This window comes from Haemaphysalis longicornis, unplaced genomic scaffold (assembly GCF_048455015.1).
Source record: "Haemaphysalis longicornis isolate Haplotype H1 unplaced genomic scaffold, Haemaphysalis longicornis Haplotype H1 scaffold_12, whole genome shotgun sequence".
Lineage (NCBI taxonomy): Eukaryota > Metazoa > Arthropoda > Arachnida > Ixodida > Ixodidae > Haemaphysalis > Haemaphysalis longicornis.
The window spans coordinates 32,154,703-32,176,465 of NW_027526225.1; the positions used below are offsets into that span (position 1 = coordinate 32,154,703).

The 21,763-nt window shown below is 45.8% G+C and overlaps 1 protein-coding gene across 3 annotated transcripts in view; it reads right to left on the reverse strand.

The window, feature by feature from the left end:
* LOC144162552 (receptor-type tyrosine-protein phosphatase T-like) overlaps positions 1–21,763 on the reverse strand; it is a 616,771-nt gene that overhangs the window by 193,739 nt on the left and 401,269 nt on the right. Inside the window, exons 2-3 of one of the 3 annotated variants that reach the window (XM_077693137.1) lie at positions 21,326–21,410; positions 1,306–1,375 (exon numbers count right to left, since the gene is read on the reverse strand). The exons of the other annotated variants lie outside the window; for them this stretch is intronic. Coding sequence (XP_077549263.1) covers positions 1,306–1,375; positions 21,326–21,410 — 155 coding nt within the window. The remainder of the gene's footprint in view (positions 1–1,305; positions 1,376–21,325; positions 21,411–21,763) is intronic. 3 annotated transcript variants of the gene reach the window in all.

A 21,763-nucleotide genomic window follows, 5' to 3' on the forward strand; every position in this document is an offset into this window, starting at 1 on the left:
CCCTTCAGAATATGCCGAACCCGGTCTTCTTCCGACATGCTGCCGTCCACTTGTCGACACAGGGCCAAGACATCCTCGATGTAGGACGTAAAGGTCTCCATGGGATGTTGCACGCGCTCATTGAGTTTTTTCTTGGCAGCTTCAGCGCGCGTGGAGGATGTGCCGAAAATTCGACGCAAGTCAGTGGTAAATTTGTCCCAATCGGTGAAATCTTCGCGATGATTAAAAAACCAAGTTTTAGCCACCTTGGTCAGACGGAAGGGCACCTCCGCTAGCTTGTAAGAGTCATCCCATCGATTGAAAGCACTCACGCGGTTGTAGGAGTCGAGCCACTCTTCGACGTCGTCACCGCGGAGGCCAGCGAAAGATGGAGGATCGCGCTGGGGGCTAGTGATAGTAAAGGTAGGCTGGATCGGGGCTGCAGCGTTGCTGCCCGAACGGCTGTTCTCGTGCTGCATGGTGCTGGTGGGCAGTAGCAAACGACGACCTGATCGTAGCTCCAGTGGTGCGGAAGCGAGAGGTAGACTGCGGGATCAAAGCACCTTCCACCACTTGAGAGGCTCTGGGAGTCGCCAGGCGGGAGTCTTTATTCGTGCGGTCACAGCGCCAGGAAGGCTCAGCAAGAAAGGCGATGTCGATGACACTGCCGCCACCGAGATGAAGATGATGCGATGATAATAGGATGCACACCCAGGAAAGGGTGATTGTCCACTTGCTAAAATATAACCTGTACAGCTTCTCACAATATATATATATATATATATATATATATATATATATATATATATATATATATATATATATATATATATATATATATATATATATATATATATATATATATATATATGTGGAAGGGGACCGAGGGCCTCTGTACACAGCACTGGCCATTAGGTGTGGCCAGCCCTCGTTTCTGAAGGTTTAGAAAGTAAGTTTCAGTGGAATTTCAAATTTATCTATACAAAATGTTCGTGCGCTAGAAATCATGTCTAGTGTAGTACAGCCATGAGAAAAATTTTAATACTTACTAGCGCTGCTACTTCAGAAATCTCGCCTTTATGACCGCTTAGAAGGTGGTGTGGAGAAATATTTCGGACCAACTAAGATATGAATATCCTCTCAGCGGCATAAACCAGCCTGTGCGCGCGGGTGTGTGTCTGTGTGGCAATCCGCCTGTACACAAAAATATCGCCTGGCCGTAGGCATTGTGCTTGGGATGCTGCTGTTTTGTTCGGAAGAAACATTTAGACACATGTGGCATTTACATGGCCAAATTAAACAACGTGGAAGTAGATGCATATTTACCAGCGAGTAATTCCCCGTTCCATAGACACGAGCAGAAGAGTCCGTCAAGCACGCAGACTTGCAGGCCACACTGGAAAAAACAAAAGCACGCAACGATAAAAACATTCTCGATAACAATCGTGACACGCGTGACATGCTTTCGTAAGCGAAAATATTTCTACCCCCTTCGAAAAGAATACCTGCGGTGAAATCACTACAACGTTTTGTGGTGTGTTTTTAGAGGTTGTGAGTCGTGTTATTATTGAGTTTGTAACATATATATATCATTGTGTCAAACCGAAAAAAATACGGGTTGGGTTACGGTTCGGGTTCAGGTAAATTTATTTTGTTCCCGTTCAGCTCCCGTTCGACTAATTCGTTCCGCGAACCGGTTCGCGAACCGCTTCGGGGCGTTGAACCGGTTCGCGAACCGGTTCAGACCTGTTCAGCAAGGAGCTGAAAATCAGTTTTGTATACATTAAATTCATCATAAAACTGACGTATTTTTTTCTTCACTCGAACTAGTGGTTTTTTTAAATGAGCTGCAACACTACTGTCAAATTTGTAAATCTATGCCAGGTGTAACATAAATGTACCAGCCACGTTTTCACCACACCTACTGTCAGTCGTCCTAGAGACTACCCAAAGCCACCCCCAAGAGACATCAGTTTGTTATGTATTGGTGCCCCTTGCTTCGTTTTATTGTACTGCTTGGATGCTAATAATGGCTTAAGACATTGCCCATTTTGGGTCGAATTACTTCCTTGCTACGTCACTGCTGATGCTGGGTAGCAGAAAATTTGAGAGTTTTTTTGGTGTTTCGCACCACTTCTTATGAAAACAACGTCCTTAACGAGTCACCAAAGGCAGATCTTTCAAATAAGGCAAGGTAGGGCTTCGTTTTCATGGTCCATTTAGGATCCTTGGCCAAGCATGTAAGAAGACGTGGCGGAAAATGTCGCCCACGACGGGCTGCGGCGCCTTCGTTATCGGGCTTACTGCGACAATCAGGAGCGAATGCTGCCTGTATCTTCATTGTAAAACAATCGTCCAAGAAAACTTCCATGTAAAGCGCGCAAACACACACCCCCGCACACAGCATGGCGTTTTATTCGCCTGTGAAGAGCAGTTTTACCTGTACAAGAGGCTACCAAAGACGTTAGTGGAAATCAGCGAAACCTAACGTACATGCAGTGCCAAACGCTGGGCACACCTGTCAATTCGAAAGAACACAGTCTCTAGAATTTCGAATAGACGCGTATCTTCGTTTACCTCGCCCGCCGCAGTGGCTCAGTGGCTAGGACGTCGTGCTGCTAAGGCCAAAAAAGCGGTTTCGATTCCCGGCCGCAGCTGCCGCTTTTCTCATGGAGACAATACGCGAAAACGGCCGTGTGTTGGAGATTTAGGCGCACGCTAAAGATCCCCATGTGGTCGAAATTCATCCGGAGCCCTCAACTGCGACACACCTCATCACCTGTGTAGCGTCGGCGCGTAAAACCTCATTATAAATCAATATTCCCTTACCCCGTGTAGTGCGTTTAAGAATCTTATTTCTCCAGCCCCTTCGCCTTATTTTCCCCTCTTCTTGTTTCGTGAGGTTCAGCTCGCTTGCATAAAGCCGATGTCTCAAGCTAATAGCGAACATATGTGCGTCCCTTTCTTCCTGCGGGCCGTTTGTGGCGCTGTTTTAATTCTTGTGATTATACATGTGCCTAAAAGCCAAAATTTCAAGTATTTAGCTGCTGCAAATAGGCATAGGTAAATGTAGGGATTTACCCTAGGCTGGTACACAGTGCAATAATCTAGTGAAGTGATTGCACTTGCACTGTCCCAATGAGGGACAGAGAGAGAGAGCGACAAACGCTTTATTGAGCCTCTAAAGGCCTCTTTCGAGGGTGGGGTGACAGACGGACCGGCGACAGCGGGAAGGGCGAATTCGGTGCTTCAACCATCGCGCACGCTGCCAAGAGTTTGACATTTCTTCTTCCCAGCCTTGCACCCTGCTTGCTTGACCATCAGCAACATACCATTACAACTAGGGGCCTTAATTGCTATAGTGGTGTGCAGTCGTTTCACCATGTTGTGGCTATGGCGTTGTGCGGCTGAGCCTAAGGACGCGGGTTTGATTTACCCGCCGCGGTGGCTTAGTGGGTAAGGCGTTGCGCTGCTGAGCACGAGGTCACTGGTTAGATTCCCGGCCGCAGCAGCCGCTTTTCTGATGGAGGCGAAAAGCAAAAACGCCCGTGTGTACAAGATTTCGGTACACGTTAAAGATCTCCAGGTGGTCAAAATTAATCCTGAGCCCTCCACTACGGCGCGCCTCATCGCCTGCATTGCGTCGGCGCGTTAAACCCTGCAATAAATCAATGGGGTTCGATTTCCGGCCGCGGCGGCCGCTTTTCTGATGGAAGCGAAAAGCGAGAACGCCCGTGTGTTCGACATTTCGGCGAGACTTCGACCCCAGGTGGTCAAAATTAATCCTGAGTCCTCCACTGCGGTGCGCCTCATCGCCTGCGTTGCGTGGGAGAATTAGCAAACCTCACAAACAATCAAATAATCAAATTGTCACCATGTTGTGACCATGATGAGCGCGTTCGGAGCGTTTTGATTCATTGAAAGGGTAAAAGTGAGCGAGAAATTGCGAAGTTGATACCGCGTGAAAAAAAGAAGCCCCTAACGACACTTACCACCCTTTATTAAGAACGGGACGGTCGAACCCTTCTGTCGAGAACCGGAAACCGTTATTTCTTTCTTCGGTTCACTTCTGGTTCGGATTAGGCCGACTAAAAAACTAATGCTTCGGGTTCCGGTTCAGTTGCGGCAAAAATACTGGTTCGATTCCGGTTTGACACCCTGCTTATATATATATATATATATATATATATATATATATATATATATATATTTATATATATATATATATATATATAGTCTGGAAAGATAAAAACTCGCACAGAGCGCGAAAAAATAGGGTTAGAGACAGCGACATACGAGAAAGACGTAGAAAATAGAAATAAGTTTACTGACGTTTCAGGAAGAGGTCTTCCTTTCTTCAGAGTACTGGGTAGAAAGTACACGAAAGAAAGGAAGTCCTCTTCCTGAAACGACCGTCAAAAAACTTTTTTAAAATTTTTAATGTCTTTATCGTGTGTCTCTGTCTCCACTTACCTTATATATATATATATATATATATATATATATATATATATATATATATATATATATATATATATATATATATATATATATACATTGGAAAAGAAAACTTCAAACAAGGTAGAAGCACGACTGTGGCCAACGTTTCAGCAAAGAGACTTGCCTTCGTCGGGGCAACCTCTCGCCTCGGCTGGCACGCTTTATATATGGGTAGGTCCCCAGGTGAGAGGAGAAAAGGAAAGAAGGAAGTGGCATTAAAAAAGCGGATTGGTTTGGCAGTATGTCGGGGGAAATATTGAGGGGGAAAGAAGGTTGTATCGTTTGAGCCGCGAAGTAGGTCACAGTGAAGTCAGCGGCGGGTTGATACTCCTGTAATTTGTTTTGGAGAGAAAGGATGAGAGGGTGTTTGTTGAACACGCCGCACGGCATACCGAATCGTTCTCAGAACCGCCGGAAGCAGAACAGGCGGTGAGAGTAGGGTCCTTGTCAAAAACTGTCTGCAAGCCTCAGGTCAAAAGGGAAGGTAGAGAAGGGAGGCAATAACTAGGTCAAGGAAAAAAGATAAAGAAGAAGAAGAATAATAGAAAAAAGAAAAAAAACAGGGAAAGAAACCAGACAAAGCCGCACACAAAAGAAAAAAGCAATAATCCAACAACTGAAATGGCACGTGTCGCCCACGGCAACATTCCTTGAACAGGCCTGTCCAGAAACTAAAAAACGAAAAGGTAAAGTTAAAGTGACGTATGGGACACAAGACGAAGCGGAGCAAAAAAAATAAATAAAAGAAATACAATGGAATTCCAAAAGGAAAGGTTGGAGGGATGCGGGCGCGTACTAAACTGGAAGCTAAGGAATGAAAAAAAAAGGAATTAGGTGACCAGGTAAAGAGCAGAGGGAGGGGTCATATTGTTGGGATAAGGTATATGCAACAACATGCCTAGTGCTGTATTCCCAGTGAATAACGCAAGGATTTGAAGTTGCCCTTAGACGTATTAATTCCAGCAGGTTCAATGAAGGTGAATTTGTGAATACAATAGGATTCTCGGTATTTCCTTTCTGTACGAGTTTGACTTAAGTATATACAACTTAAGGTCGTCAAAATTGTGGTGTGGTTGGTTTCAAGGCTGCGCTACAGCTATGGAGGATTTGCTAAGAGTATCTGCCCAATGATGTTTAAGACGTAGGCTCACAGGTTGGCTCGTTTCGCCTATATACTGTTTGTGGCACATTGAGCATTCCAACATATACACAATGCTGGATGAAGTGCACGTAAAATTTGAATTAATCTTCTGGACATAATTACTAGCTGTGCTTTTTACAATGCAGTCTGTCTGCAGGTGCCTGCAAGTTTTGCATCTGGTAACGGGAGCAGCTGGCTATGACTGGTTGCTTTGACGGCCCTGTTTTAGCATGCACTGAAATATCTTTTAGATTCCTGTTTCTCCGGTAGGTAACCCTTGGTGCTTCCGCGAAAGTCTTTTTAAGTCGATCTTTACTGGCTAAAATGGGGTAATATTTCCGCAGTATATTGTTTACGTTTGGGAGGGCATTTGAAAATTTAGTTATTAGGGCACGCGGCCTGGCGCTTTCGTGTTGTCGCTGTTTGTTGAGCACGTCATTCCTTTTGAGATTAGACGCACATTGGCGCGCCGGATCGAGCGAGCTGTTGGAGTGGTTCCTGTTCATAAGGATGACTTGAGTTCGTCTAGGTGCTCTACGTAGTCACGGTCAAGACAGCATAATCTTCTAAGCCTTGCTGTGTTGCTTGTCCTACAAAGATCCCTTGCTTGCAGTGTCTCGGGTGATGGCTTTTATAATCTAGGTACTGCTGCCTGTCTGTTCGTTTTACAAAAATCGTGGTTTTAAGTTTACCGCTGTCTAGAATGACGGTAGTATCCGGGAAGTTCACTTTTTTTTCGGAATACTCGCCGGAGAATATAATATTCGGATGCGAAGAATTGAAATGAGATATAAACATTTGTAGAATCGCGCGACCGTGTTCCCAAATCATGAAGATGTCGTCTATGTAGCGGAGGTAAACCTGAGGTGTATGCGGAAAAGAGCTTAATAGGGTGGCTCAAGTTGCCCCAAGAATATATTGGCATAGGTCGGCGCGATTGGAGTACCCATGCTGGTTCCAAAAACTTGCAAAAAGTAAGACAAGTCAAATTAAAAATTATTGAGCGTAAAACTTGCTTCCACAAAGTTTTGTCCACTTCTGGCGCATGTTGGTGCATTTTCTCTGAAAGCATTTGAAATAGCTTCGATTTCTTCAACGAAAGGGATGTTTGTATACAATGCCGCAACGTCAAGAGTAACAAGGAGGGTTGCACTGGGTAGTCGTCCACCCTTATTTATCTCTTCTATTACGCTGAAGAAGAGGGGGGTGTCCTGAATGAATGAAGGAAGAAGAATCGGAATGTCGGATAGGTAATGATTCAGAAATGAAGATAATGCTTCGGTTGGGGTATTCCTATTCGAAACTATGCGTCTGCTAGGAATGTCGGCAGTGAACAATAATTCTACGGAGACTTTGCGGACTTTTGGGAGGAGCTAAAAACGTCCTGCATGCTTATTATTCGGTTTCATGAAATTTAAGTCAGTGGTCTTTATTAGTTCTCTAGATCGCAGATATGTGAGTCCCTGAAAGATTTTTAGGCTGTATTCCTGGCTCGGATCATTATCTAAGGGCTTGTAGTGGCAAGGGGTATTGAGCTGCCTATAAGCTTCATCTTTGTATTTTCCCATAGGTAAAACAACTACGCTACCACCTTTGTCGGCTGGCTTTATGACTATGTCGGTTCCGGCTGATAGGCTATTCAGGGTAACTTCTTCCGACAGAGTTAGGTTCTTGCGCTGGTTTGATCGCTTAGTTGTTGCCAATATTTATTTGATACTGATTTGAAGTACAGATCTAATTCTGGAGATTGATCTATATCTGGAGTCCAAGTGCTAGGAGGGTGGAAGGTGCGTTCGTTAATGACAGGTTGGTCTTACTTTTCCGAAAAAAACTCACTTAGTCTCATTCTCCGAGAAAATTCAGTGAGGTCTTTATGTAACTTTGGCAGTACTACTCGCGAGGTCGACGTGCGCGAGCCGACGTGGGAAGGGTCCTCTGGACTGGGTGAAGTGCCCTTGCCTGTACATTTAATGCCGGGTGCCCGCGGGTCTTTCAACGTCTATCGCAACCTACTGAGGGCCCCGCATATCCTTTCTTGATATTTCATTACGTCGTAAAAATCATGTTCATACTCATCTCCTTCGAGAAGCTTAACGATCGCCTTGTTCAGCTTGTTCAGTTCTTTGTCCTTCTGTTCGAGCTCGTTCATAGCTAACTACAAGTCCAACGCAGACGGTGAGGGAACGTGCCAGAGCTCAGTCGCTGCCTTTAGCAGCCTAGTAACGGCAGCGCGCAGAACCTTCCTCAACGAGCGCAGGGCGTCCAGGTCATCACCAGCTTGGTACTCGGGGGACGTACAGTGGCTGCCAAGCGTGGTACCCCGGACGTGACGGTACGAATCTTCGTCCCGTTGAAGGTTCCTGTTGGTGGTAGGTGGGCGGTCAGGGCCAGCCATGGCGAACTTCGGCTGCGGGCGGGGCAACGGCGGTCTGCGCCAGTCAAATCACGGGGTTCTACGAACCTCAAGCCGAAGGGGACGTCGGTGGTCTCCTTTGCCGCACGTGTTCATTCTCCCGGGCTTAACGGCACCAAAATGTTAACGGAAGAACGACCGAAGCGAGACCTAAGCCATGGGTGCCTGTTACGGGGATCCCCACTTTACTGACACGGTCTATTTCCATGATGATGATGATGATGATGATGAATGGCGAGTACCCAGCGGGAGATTTAACAGGTACTACATTCGCGCCAACCTATGCCAATATTTTCCTGGGGCAACTTGAAGCCACCCTATAAGCTCTTATCCGCATAAACCTCAGATTTACCTCCGCTACATAGACGACATCTTCATGATTTGGAAACACGGTCGCGCGACTCTAGAAACGTTTATATCTAATCTCAATTCTTCGTATCCGACTATTAAATTCTGCTTCCAGTATTCTGAAAAAGAAGTGAACTTCCTGGATACTACCGTCATTCTACACAACGCCAAGCTTAAAACCACGCTTTTTAGAAAATCAACAGACAGGCAGCAGTACCTAGATTATAAAAGCCATCACCCGAGACACTGCAAGCAAGGGATCTTTGTAGGACAAGCAACCAGGCTTAGAAGAGTATGCAGTGATGACAGTGACTAGGTAGAGCACCTAGACGAACGCAAGTCCACACTTACGAACAGGAACCACCCCAAAAGCTCGCTTGATCAGGCGTACCAATGTGCGTCTAATCTCAAAAGGGATGACGCGCTCAACAAACAGCGACAAAAGGACAGCGCCAGGCCGCGTGCCCTAATAACTAAATTTTCAAACGCCCTCCCAAACGTAAACAATATAATGCGGAAATACTACCCCATTTTAGCCAGTAACGACAGACTTAAACATATTTTTCCGGTAGCACCAAGGGTTACCTACCGGAGAAACATGAATATAAAAGATATTTTAGTGCATGCTAAAACAGGGCTGTCAAAGCAACCAGTCATAACCAGCTGCTCCCGTCCCAGATGCAAAACTTGCAGGCACCTGCAGACAGACTGAATTGTAAAAAGCACAGCTTGTAATTATGTCCACACGATTAATTCAAGTTTTACGTGCACTTCATCTAATATTGTGTATATGTTGGAATGCTCAATCTGCCACAAACAGTATATATGCGAAACTAGTCAGCCTATGAGCCTACGTCTTAATGATCACCGGGCAGATACTCTTAGCAACTTTTTCATAGCTGTAGCGCAGCATTTAAACCAAACAGGACACAATTTTGATGACCTTAGGTTGTATATACTTCAGGGAAACTTTAAGTCTCCTAGGGAGAGGAAACCCTGAGAACCCTATTTAATTCACAAATTCAACTCCATGAAACCTGCTGGAATTATTGCGGCTACGGGAAACTTGGAATCTGTGATGAGGCGCCCGTGAAGGAGAAAGAAGAGGGCCGAGGAGAGCGCGGAGCGTGCGGAAGAATCGAATCGGCAAGGGTTGAGCGTCCGGAGGCATTTTGACGCCCTGGGCGAGTGAGCGCGGCTCTGTGATCGCTTGGTGCTAGAAGCCAGGGTCTGAACCGCTGATGTCGCCGGAGAGCCGTCGGCCGCTGATCCGGTTACCGAAGTCTGTCTGCTGGCCCGTGCCTGGATCTGGTGACGCGCTGGGCCAGAGAGCGCGGTTCGGGGAAACACCGGCTCACAACCGCCGCTGGGCCATCCAGCCGTCAACCACAGTGCACGGTCCCTGACGTCCGGCCGCTGTCCGGTGTCCGGACCCGACGTGACGTCGAGACTCCTCAGCGAGCAAGCCGGGCCGTGGTGCATCGGCCGATCCCACGCACTTCGTGAGGAGACCTCGTCTGACTGCTGCGCATCCTGACCATGTTGGACGTTTCCTCCCTTGCTCTCTTTAGCGAGCAGTTTTCGTTAGCCTGCTACCGCAGTTAACGCTCTTTCCTGTAGTCTCGTTTCCGCTCTGTGTTTCCGTTACTCTCTTACCTTCGGCTCTCATTTTCCACGCATAAAGCTATCCCTACTTGCGCACGTATTACCGACTCGTGACTTTCTAGCTGGTCCTAGGCCCATTCATGACAGAATCCTTGCGATATTCACCGGGAATACAGAATTAGGCATGGTCTTGCATATACCTTATCCAAAGAATATGACCCCTCCCTCTGCTCTTTACCTGGTCACCTAATTCCTTTTTTTTCATTCCTTAGCTTCCAGTTTAGTACGCACCCGCATCCCTCCAACTTTTCCTTTTGGAATTCCATTTTATTGCGTTAATTTCTTTTTTTTTACTCCGCTTTTTCTTATGCCCCGTACGTTACTCTAACTTTACCTTTTCGTTTTTGAGTTTCAGGACAGGCCTGTTCCTGGAATGTTGCCGTGGGCGACACGTGCCATTTCAGTTGTTGGATTATTGCTTTTTTCTTTTGTGTGTGGCGTTGCGTGGTTTCCCTCCCGGTTTTTTTTTATTTTTTTCTCTTGTTTTTCTTCTTTTTCTTTTTTCCTTGACCTAGTGGTTCCCCCCATTCTCTACCTTCTCTTTTGACCTGAGACTTGCAGATAGTTTCTGAAAAGGACCCTACGCTCACCTCCAGTTCTGCTAACCGGCGGTTCTGAGAACCTTTCGGCATGCAGTGCGGCAGGTCAACAAACACCCTCTCATTCTTTCTCTCCAAAAAAATCCCGGAATATAAACCCTCCGCTGACTTCACTATGACATACTTCGCGGCTCAAACGATACAACCTTCCTTCCCCCTCAATATCTCCCCCGACATACTCCCAAACAAATCCACTTTTTCAATTCCACATTCTTGTTTCATTCTCTCTCACACCTGGGGACCTGCGCCTATATGAAGCGTGCCAGCCGAGGCGAGAGGTTGCCCTGACGAAGGCAAGTCTCTTTGGTGAAATGTTGGCGACAATAGTGCTTCTACCTTGCTCGAAGTTTTCTTTTCCTGGTGTTCTCCACCATCTCCAAACTTTTACTGCTCCCTATATATATATATATATATATATATATATATATATATATATATATATATATCTCTATATATATATGTATATATATATTTATATATATATATATATATATATATATATATATATATATATATATATATATATATATATATATATATATATATATATATATATATATATATATATATATATCTATTTATAGGGTTTGTAAATGAGGGGCTCGTTAGAAAATACAGGAAGAAATTCCGGCAGTCTACAACACCAAAGAAGGCATAGGGGAATGGTTAGAATATCTTTTACCGTTAGTAACGTTACATTAATATTTATTGTTGTTAATTACGTGATAAAGAAAGAAAGAAAAACACGCGCCCAGGGCCTCGGTTCTGGCAGCCTTGATGCCAAGGTAGCATAAGAAGGCTTCCCGCCAGTTACCCGCCTATGACAGGCTGTAGACATTCGCGTCACGCCTCGGGGGTTGAAAAGAAGGTCCGATTCTCCTCGTGTAGTCTGAGTGACGCTGGCAACCACCCTCAAGCGTCAGATACAGTTGTAGTAAAAATAAATACCCCAGAAAATGAAGGGGAACACAGTCACCCAGATAGCCGAATTGGTAAGGCATTCGGGATCTAATCGAAAGGCGTGGGCTCGGTCCCCACTCTGGGCGCGTGTTTTTCTTTCTTTTTTTCGCACGTAATAATAATAATAATAAATAATGTAACGTCACTAACGGTAAAAAAAAATAGTCCAACCATTCCCCTATGCCTTCTTTGGCATTGTACGCGGCCGGCCTTTCTTTCTGTATATATATATATATATATATATATATATATATATATATATCTAGGGAGCAGTAGAACATTGAAGATCGTAGAGAACACACAAGGCAAAGGCACGATTGTTGCCAGACTTGCATGGGCCCTGACGAAACCGAAATAGGCTATATATATATATATTTATATATAAGACAGAAATAAGAATTGGCAGTCAAGAAAACCTCGGAAAGCAAAGGGGAGTTTGTAGTTGATCAAGATAAAGAAATTAGGAAAATAAGAAAGTGGGGAAAAAATGCCCACCATGTGGGATGCGTACCCACGAACTCCAGAATACCGGTCTGGTGCAATAACCACTACGCTACCGGCGGGGCTAATTTAGCCTCCACTTTCTGGGGTATTTATGTTAAGGTGTTTTTGTTACCTGCGCTTGGGGGTGGCAGCCAGCGCCACTCGGACTACTCGGGGTGAAGGGGACCTTCTTTTTAACCCACGGGCCGCGACTCTAGCGTCTACGACATGTCGAGAGTGGTCGACGAGCGTTGACCCTCTTAAGCTCCCTATGGCACCCAGACTGCCAGAACAGAGGCCCTCGCTATGCATGTAGCGAATCAGAAATAGGAAATGAGGGGCTTGTTGGAAATAAGACAGAAATAAGAATTGGCAGTCAAGAAAACCTCGGAAAGAAAGGAAAGGATGTAGTTGATGAAGATAAAGAATTTGGAAAATAAGAAAGTGGAGAAAAAATGCCCGCCAGGTGGGATCCGAACCCACGACCTCCAGAATACCGGTCTGGTGCGATAACCGCTACGCTACCGGCGGGGCTACGTTAGCCTCCACTTTCTTATTTTCCAAATTCTTTATCTTGAGCTACTACATCCTCAAATTTGCTTTCCGAGGTCTTCTTGAGTGCCAATTCTTATTTCTCTCTCTCTCTCTCTCTCTCTCTATATATATATATATATATATATATATATATATATAGCGAATCCAAAATGGGAAATGAAGGGCTCGGTGAATTAAGACACAATAAGGGTTGGCAGTCAAGAAAACCTCGGAAAGCATAGTGGGGAATGCGGTATGTCATAGAAAGAGGTGAAGAATTTTTTGAGTAAGAAAGAAAGTGGTGAAAAAATGCCCGCCGGGTGAAATACGAACCCACGACCTCCAGAATACCGGTTTGGTGCCATAACCACTAGCCTACCGGCGGGGCTGTTTCCCCACCACTTTCTTGGGTGTTTAAGTTAAAGGTGTTTTTTTTGTTTCCTGTACTTGGGGTGGTAGCCAGCGCCACTCGGAGTACTCGGTGTGAAGAGGAAGTTGTTTTTTACCCCCGGGCCGTCACTCGAGTGTCTATTACATGTCGAGAGTGGTCTACCAGCGTTGAACCCTATTAAGCTACCTTTGGCACCAAGACTGCCACAATAGAGGCCCTCGCTATGCATGTAGCGAATCAGAAATGGGAAATCGGGGGCTCGGTGAATTAAGACAGAATAAGGGTTGGTAGTCAAGAAAACCTCGGAAAGCACAGGGGGGAACGTGGTAGGTCATAAAAAGAGATGAAGAATTTTTTGAGTTAGAAGGAAAGTGGTGAAAGAATGCTCGCCGGGTGGGATCAGATCCCACGACCTCCTTAATACGGGTCTGTTGCGATAATCACTACGCTACCGGTGGGGCGGTTATTCCACCACTTTCTTGGGTATTTAAGTTAAGGTATTTTTTTGTTTCCTGCACTTGGGGGTGGTAGCCAGTGCCACTCGGACTACTCGGGGTGAAGGCGACCTTCATTTTAACCCCCGGGCCGTGACTCGAGTGTCTACGACATGTGGAGAGTGGTCGACCAGCGTTGAACCCTCTTAAGCTCCCTTTGGCACCAAGACTGCCAGAACAGAGGCCTTCGCTATGCATGTAAAGAATCAGAATTTGGAAATGAGGGGATCGGTGAATTGGCAGCGGTGACGATCGTCTTTCGACTGCAACTTAGCCTTGTCTGCGTTTTGCTGCGGGTTTCCTTTCCCGCAAACTGCTTCCAAGTTCCGGCCACGAGCCGAGCTGATCCAGTGTGTTACTACGAGCATTGTTTCGCACCGTGCGGTATCAAGAACGTAGCTAGCGGCGGCGTCGGCTATCTGCAACGTGACTGTGACGTCAACTGGCCCGGCTACAAAGGTAGCTACAGCGTGCGACTGGTTCCACTTGGCGCGGCGACTTGCGTCTTTCGGCTGCAACTTAGCCTTGTCTGCGTTTTGCGGCGGGTTGCCTTTCCCGCAATCTGCTTTCAAGGTCCGGCCACGGGCCTAGCTGATACAGCGTGCTACTACGAGCATCGTTTCGAAGAGCGTGGTATCAAGAACGTGGCTAGCAGAGGCGTCGGCTATCTGCCACGGGACTGTGACGTCAACTGGCCCGGCTACAAAGGCAGCTATAGTGTGCGACTGGTTCCACTTGGGAGCGGCGACGAGCGTCTTTCAGCTGCAACTTAGCATTGTCTGCGTTTTGCTGCAGGTTGGTACAAAGTGAACGTTGTAGAATTCAATAACCTCGCCACTGCTGCCGAATTGCTGCCGTGTCGTTCATGGTTTGATTTGTTACCGTTGTAACGATGTCGAAAGAGTTGGCGAAGTTGAAGGAGGACTTGAAGAATGATTTTCTAAAACTTAAAGAGTACCTAAGGAAAGAAATGAAAACCGCTAGAGAATCTTTCGAGAGCGAAATGCTTAACGAATTCTGTGAGCCGCGAAGTGAGCAGCAAGAGGTGATAAAGAGCCTAGAGAATGCGTATGAGACCATAGACGACCTGGAAAAACAACTTACTACCGAAACTTTCAGGAATACTCAGCTTAAAAGCGAGAACAGAGGTCTTCTAATAAGTGCCTTACTTTGAAAGACTCGAGAAAAGACTGGTTCACATAGAACAATATTCTCGCAACGCAAACTTTGAGATTACGGGTGTTGTCGAAGAAGAGGGTGAGAAGGTTGCTTATCTTCTTGCAAAGATAGGCGACGCTATTGAAGAACCCATCACGGAGCAAGATATCGATGCATGCCATCGTGTCCAAACGCTCACCCCAGATAAAACAAAGATAGTCGTTCAATTCAAATCTCGAGCTAAACGCGACTTAACACTCCGGAAAGCCAGGAAGGCACGCCTGAACAACAAAGACATTGTACTGCACTTGGCAGATCCAGTATATATAAATGAACACCTTCGCGCGACTCAAAAGAAACTTCTCGGGATGAGCACTAAGCGCAGGCATGAGTGCAGTTGGAAATCGGTCTGGACACAGAAACGCAAAATATATTCGCTCGCAAAACTGACGACTCTGCTTCCATTCATATCTCGTGTGAACATGACCTATTAAAGATAAACGGAGCTATGTTAACATCCCGACTTGAAAGAACACAACCAGTATGAATTATCATAAATTTGTCTTGTCGCAAACTGTTCTAGCCCCATCTGCGTCGTCAAACTTCGTTTTACACGTGAATACTCGCTCCGCATGTAGTAAGCAGGAGGATATTATCAATTTACTAGGTCATTTTCCTTCCAAAGTAACCACACTTATGCTTACAGAAACGTGGTATCAGGACGGTGGTGATATGCTTAGTATAGACGGTTACGAAAGCTTCTTTCTAAATCGACGTTACCGAAAAGGGGGTGGCGTGGCTGGTTTTGTAAATAAAATGCCGAACTATGATAAAGTGATCGATGTTTGCTGTATCTCTAACAATTACGACATCTTAACCTTGAAAGAGAGCATTGTGTATCGAGAGAGGTTTGTGTACGACCCCCAAACGGCAATTTTAAGCACTTCATAGATGTCTACGAACAATTTCTTGAGTATCTCCGTGTGAACCTTTTCCGACCTATTTGTGGTGGTGATTATAATATAAACACCTTGGCCGATACACCTAATGCCCGTAATTTTGCTTCGGCGCTCAGTTCTAGTGTTTTCACAAATGTAATTTCAACTCCCACTCGCATTACAGTTTCATCAATTTCTGCATAAGACTTTTTAATTACAAACACTGAAACTGTTATCTCGGATGCACGCACCATTGCCTCCGATATTAGTGATCATTGCCCCATTATCTTACTGTACACCTAAAAAGAAAGTAAATATGACCATGGCGCCATCACTGTCCAGCACGTGTCTGACGAAGCCCTAGAAGCCCTTAAACATGACATCAATGCATATGAATAGTCCTGTATATTTCAACTAAACGGTGTAAACGAAGCCTATGAAGCGTTCCTTGAGAGATTTTCGAATATATATGCCATGCACTTTCCCTTGAAAACATTCAAGTCATCTAAACGAATAAGGAAGCCTTGGGTCACGTCAGTTCATATGGAAGGGATAAAAAAAACAAAATAACCTTTACCGCGTTTTACTACGCACGCGTGAAACGCAGGCGCTTAAATAATTCAAAACTGTACGAAACAAACTTAACTTTGAACTTCGCCGTGCAAAAAAAGGTTATTACGAGCAACAATTTTCGAGGATAACGTTGAATCGTGCAGATGCTGTTTGGAAAGTCCTTAACAACGTATTAAGCCGCAGAAAACAAAATTTCTTACCAGAACAAATTGTACATGATAACCAGTGTATTTCTGGGCCACAACTAGCTAACCATTTCAATATGTGTTTTATTAATATTCCTGTGCCATCTAGTGATCTTTCATCCCAAGAAGACCAGATTGGTTGTGCGGAAAGTTTCTTTCTGGCACCAACCGATGAAATGGAAATTTACAGGACATTCATATCACTAAACAATAGTAAGTCTATCGACATCGATAACTTGCAAATTACACCAATAAAACATGTCTTAGGATCTATCACCCCTGTACTTACACACATTTATTTGGCCATGGAGACAGGTGTTTTTCCCAAAGCGATGAAAAAATCGAGAGTGTCAATACTGTTCAAAGATGGAGATAGAAATGTCGCAGCAAATTATCGGCCGATATCGGTCATACCCATTTTTTGAAGGGTTTGAAAAAATATTACATTCGCGCTTTAGCAGTTTCTTTAGTAAAACGGGGCTCTGTCAGATGCGCAGCATGGGTTTAGAAAGAACGATCTACTGAATCAGCCTTGCTTCCCCTAAAGAAAACGTGTTAAATATTATAGAAAAAAACTGGTTACCCCTGATTTGCTCGTTGACTTTAGCAAAACTTTTGATTCTCTTGATAATTTCATTTTAACCAGAAAACTTTCATTGCAAGGCGTACGTGGTGTACCTCTAGCTTTGATGAAATCATATTTAGACGACAGATATCAGTATGTGCACATTGGCGACCATCGATCTTCGCTATTGTCTATATCAATAGGTGTTCCCCACGGAAGTGTTTAGGCCCTCTTACGTTCAGCAATTATATAAATAGCATAGCAAATATTGATAAAATGGGGAAATTCATTATTTACGCGGATGACAGTACCATCTTACTTTCAGGTTCCGACAGCCACGATTTACGGGTAATAGGCAATATTCTGATTTCTAACCTAATCCACTGGTACTTATGTCATCCCATTAGTATTAACCCAGCAAAAACTAAGGTAATGGTTTTCTGAGCGAGAAATAAATTAGTCAAGTTAGACGTCCCTATTATGTGTTCAGCGAAGGAAATTGAAATTGTTAAAAAATACAAAACCTTATGTGTAACGTTTTCCTCGACGCTTGCATGAGATTCTCATGTGGAGAACTTTTGCAAGCGACTGTCGTCAGCAGCCGGCGCTTTGTCACGTTGTCGTGCCCTACTTCCAACAAAAATCAAACTACAGATTTATAATGCATTGTTCGCATCTCGTGTAAACTATTGTAGTTAGTCTGGCTAACTACTACTAAATCAAATATCAATAAGATTTTTCTTTTACAGAAAAAGGCTGTCCGTCACATCAGAAGTCTTGATTATTTGGCCCCTACACTACAACACTTTCGCACGTATAAGATAGTCACGGCTGAGAATAGGTACAATTTCCGTATCTTACGAATATTTTACAGGTCTTCACCAGCGTTCACACAGTTTTTGACATCTTCTGCGCTATTAACGCAGCCGTCATCCTGTTACACGCGAAACAGGGATATTTGGCAAATTCCTTGTTTTCGCACAGAGTACAAAAATCAAATTCTGCAACACCACCTCCCTTTTATCTTGAATAACTTTGGAATTCTATGCAATTCGTCGTTAAAGGAAGTACGGGAAATATTTGTGAATATGTAGTTTTATGCTTACAAAGTTTTATTGTTTTTTACACTTTTCTTCCACTATTTTGCATAGCTGTGTATTTTGCTGATGCATTTCAATGGCTATTTTTTCTCATTTGGAGTCGCTTTTTGTTGTTACAATGGCATACATGCGGCGGGCTATATATAGCGCCGGACGTCATGGGTAAGGTTACTGCACGGGTGTCGCGTATCGCGCGGTGCTTGGCTGGGGGCGTAGCTCAAACACCAAGGAGGAGAGGGGGCACATCATGGGCGCTTTTTTAAAACGAGTGAACTCAGCTAAAGGTTCGCAAAAGAGGCGAGAACGCTCTAAGTATAGCAGTTTAAAGAAGTTCTTAGCCCTCCTGCAGCGTGGGACCGTCTACTAGGCCGGCAGTTACCCGCACCCTGGTCGTACGACACCCCGCTTATACAATACTTTCTCGCCGTCCCTTGAAGGTGTTATTATAGGGGTTCTACTGTGTATATATGTATATATCATCATCATCTTCTTCTTCATCACCAGCCTATCTATGCCCACTGCAGGGCAAAGGCATCTCCCATTATTCTCAAATTACCCCGGTCCTGTGCTAACTGCGAACAACTTTTTCCCCCAAACTTGATCTCATATGCCCATCTTTCTGCCGCCCCCTGCCACGCTTGCCTTCTCTAGGGTTCCACTCTGTTACCCTGTTACTCGGAATGACCAATACTCGGTGCATATTATAAATTAAAAATAGGGGGCGGGAGGCCATTTGGAAAGTATGCGTCAGTCAATAAGTTTTGCTCATTGTTAACGCCAATACTGTGTTCGCTTTTCTTTATTTACAGCAACAGCTGCAGCCCCGCACAAACCTCACAGCCGTTCACAAGCACTAAAGCTGCCCTTTATAAAAACTACCGCTTTCCTGCTGCATACGTAAGTAGAAGACCAACCAAGGCCCGACCACGGTGGAGGTTGCCATCTCGTACCTTTCCCCACTCCCCCCCAGCATATTGTATGGCGTAAAAAGGCAGACAGGCGTACTGCTACCAACAGTGGGGCAAGACAGCGGTCATAGATACACTGTTCGCACATTAGAAAACGATTCGTCAATCTGAATAAATGAGGTTTCGCAAATTCATCCTGTTAAATGCTTATGTCGCGTCACACGTTCTAGGAAAGTATATGGTCTGGCCGAAGCAACCCGTCGCCTCGTGTCTATAAAAGTGTGGTATAAAAGACATATTCCAGCTAGCGGTGGTAAGTTAAAGCGTACACGTTCATCGACAATCAATCTTATCCCATGTATCTTATCCCGTTTGTTCTGATCTCTGGGTCGTATTCCACTTGTTACTGTGATGATTGACGTCCCCGGGCCGCAGAGTGCGCCAGGGGACGGCGGTGAAGGGGAAGAGGACGACGAGCGGAGAGCACGAGAGGGGTGTGTGCCGGCAGTGACGGCGGACGGGACAGCGCAAGGATTCCTCTCGGGAGGCGGTTCGAGGGCAGGCCAGGAGCGTTCGCGCGCCGTGCTCCGAGAATCGTCCCGGGAGCTGTTCCGGGACTCCTCTGCTGCAACGAGGGTTGCCGGTTCCCGCTGGCGAGATCCCGAGGCGTGATCCGGGCCGAGGTTCGGGGCGAGACCTAGAGTGGCCAGGCACGAGCGCGAGCATCGGCGTTCCGACCTGGGGCCTCTGAGTTCTAAAAGGCGGCACCGAGACAGTGTACCGCCACGTCTTCGGACCACCGGCACCGTACACGGGGAGTGCTCAACACGTACTACCGGCGTCATTCCGCCCAGCGTCGAATAGGCTAGACGTGAGCGTATCGCCTCCTTTTTTTCCCTTCCGCTCGAACTTTACTTCGGACTTGTGTTAGTTTCTTTTCGCCTCCGCGTCGCGAGTGTGCTGCATTGTGTTACCGTTATCCTTCCTAGTGCATTTCTCTAGCGTTTGTGTGTCCTCCAAAGAATATGTTTTTTAACATGTGCTGAACCCATAGCATCACTTGTCGTTGATCTTCCTCCGCGAGCCACAAGCCCGCCTGCTTAACACGCGGCCTCACAGTTACCTTCCTCAAAAGTCGAATAACCTGCCCGCACGAACTTCATAACTTGCGATCCTCTCAGTTTAATTGGTATAGTTTATAAATGCAGCGTCTGGGCCACGGCGTACTTTACACAAGACTAAACTGAGTTTCAAACGTTGCTTGATTACGCGCCAGATAAATTTCTATATAATGTTCACTGTCTTTTGAGCATTCATTCTGTCTTCCTACAGTCTACCAACCCGCCGTTGGGCTCACATCGAATGTGAAGGCACCCGAAGATCGAGATTGAGTTGGTTGCTACCATGCTTAACCTCACTAAACGGCGCGAGGATACACAAGAAGTCGGTAATGATAGACTGGGTAAATAATGGTAGCGGTGAACACACTGTAGTGTACTGTGACCCCATTGCGGTTGTTTGCACAGAGGCGACGAACGGCACATACAGGGTGTTGTCTCTTCTGCTGGTCGTTGCAAATATGCTGAAGCTCTGGGCATCCCTCAAACACACATACACCGTATTAGGTGGGTTGAACTGCACAACGCAGCCAGAATTGAGGCTTGGACAAAGCCGCTCAATGTCGTTTCAATCACACAGTCTCAGTCGGGACAGTACATCACTGATTAGAATCTGGTAAACATTTGAAGACATGGTTGAAGCGTGGCTACTGCCAAGTTTTTAACAGAAGGTTTGTTCAACCTGACAGTTGCGCCTTGATGCGTTACCACAAAACGCAACCCAGCCAAGCGCGCGTGAGCGTGCGGCTCGTGAGGAGCACCCGGCGTCGACCCAGCTTGCGGCATGTGGGGATCTCGCAAAAAATTCCACAGAAAAATTATCTAGCGCACGACTTCGCCGGGTGAGGAGCACCCGGCGTCGGCCTGCTCGGCCTTCGAGGACACTCTGCCCAGCGTTCGTGGCGTGGTCTCTTGCGTGTCGCTCTCCTCACCAGTTGACGTGCGTTCACGCCTGAAGTGGGGTGCACAGGGCCCGAGTTTGCGCTACGGACGCCGAGTTCGCGAAGCTGGTTGCCGCTTCTTCCAGCTCGTGCTAAGGCGGTCCACATTGGGAGAGATGTAAAACCCTGCGGACAAAACGGTCCGGGCCTGCCAGTCGTGGAGACGTCTCAGCGGAATGTTAGGAAATCCTTGTGAGGCGCAGCTGTCGGTTCTGAGGCGAAGGGAGCAGGGCCATCAGCTCTGCTGCTTCTCCAGCCTTACACCACTAGTGAAAGCTGCGCCATTTTTTTTCTACGGCAGGCAACAGAAGTGGTGAGTGTGTCATACTTACTGGCACTCCTGTGTGTAGGTACAATTGCGTTTCGTGATGAGCGTTCCACCCGTTTCCTGGCAATCGATGCTCGTACATCTTGCGCCTGCAAAAGAGAGGGTACAGTGAAATTTCTGCAGCAAAAGCGCACAGAGCGGCTTGCACGAGGAGTGTGCACATCCCGCAGTCACACACCTATACACAGTTGCAAGAGAAGAGTTGGCTAGAAGGCTGACTATAGGCTGCTGATCTCACAACATTTAAGGAGAGGCATTGGTGGAGAAAAAAAAAGGTGCACCATTTCTTGCACTGAAACGCCCGCTGAGTTGGCCAACATTAATAGTGCAATAAATTGCCCTTTTTATGTCCAAAAATTGCCCAAAAGTAGTCTCGAAAACAAAACCCAGAGTTGGTTCATTCGAGATATTGCTTTGCTAGAATAACACTCATACCACTTTT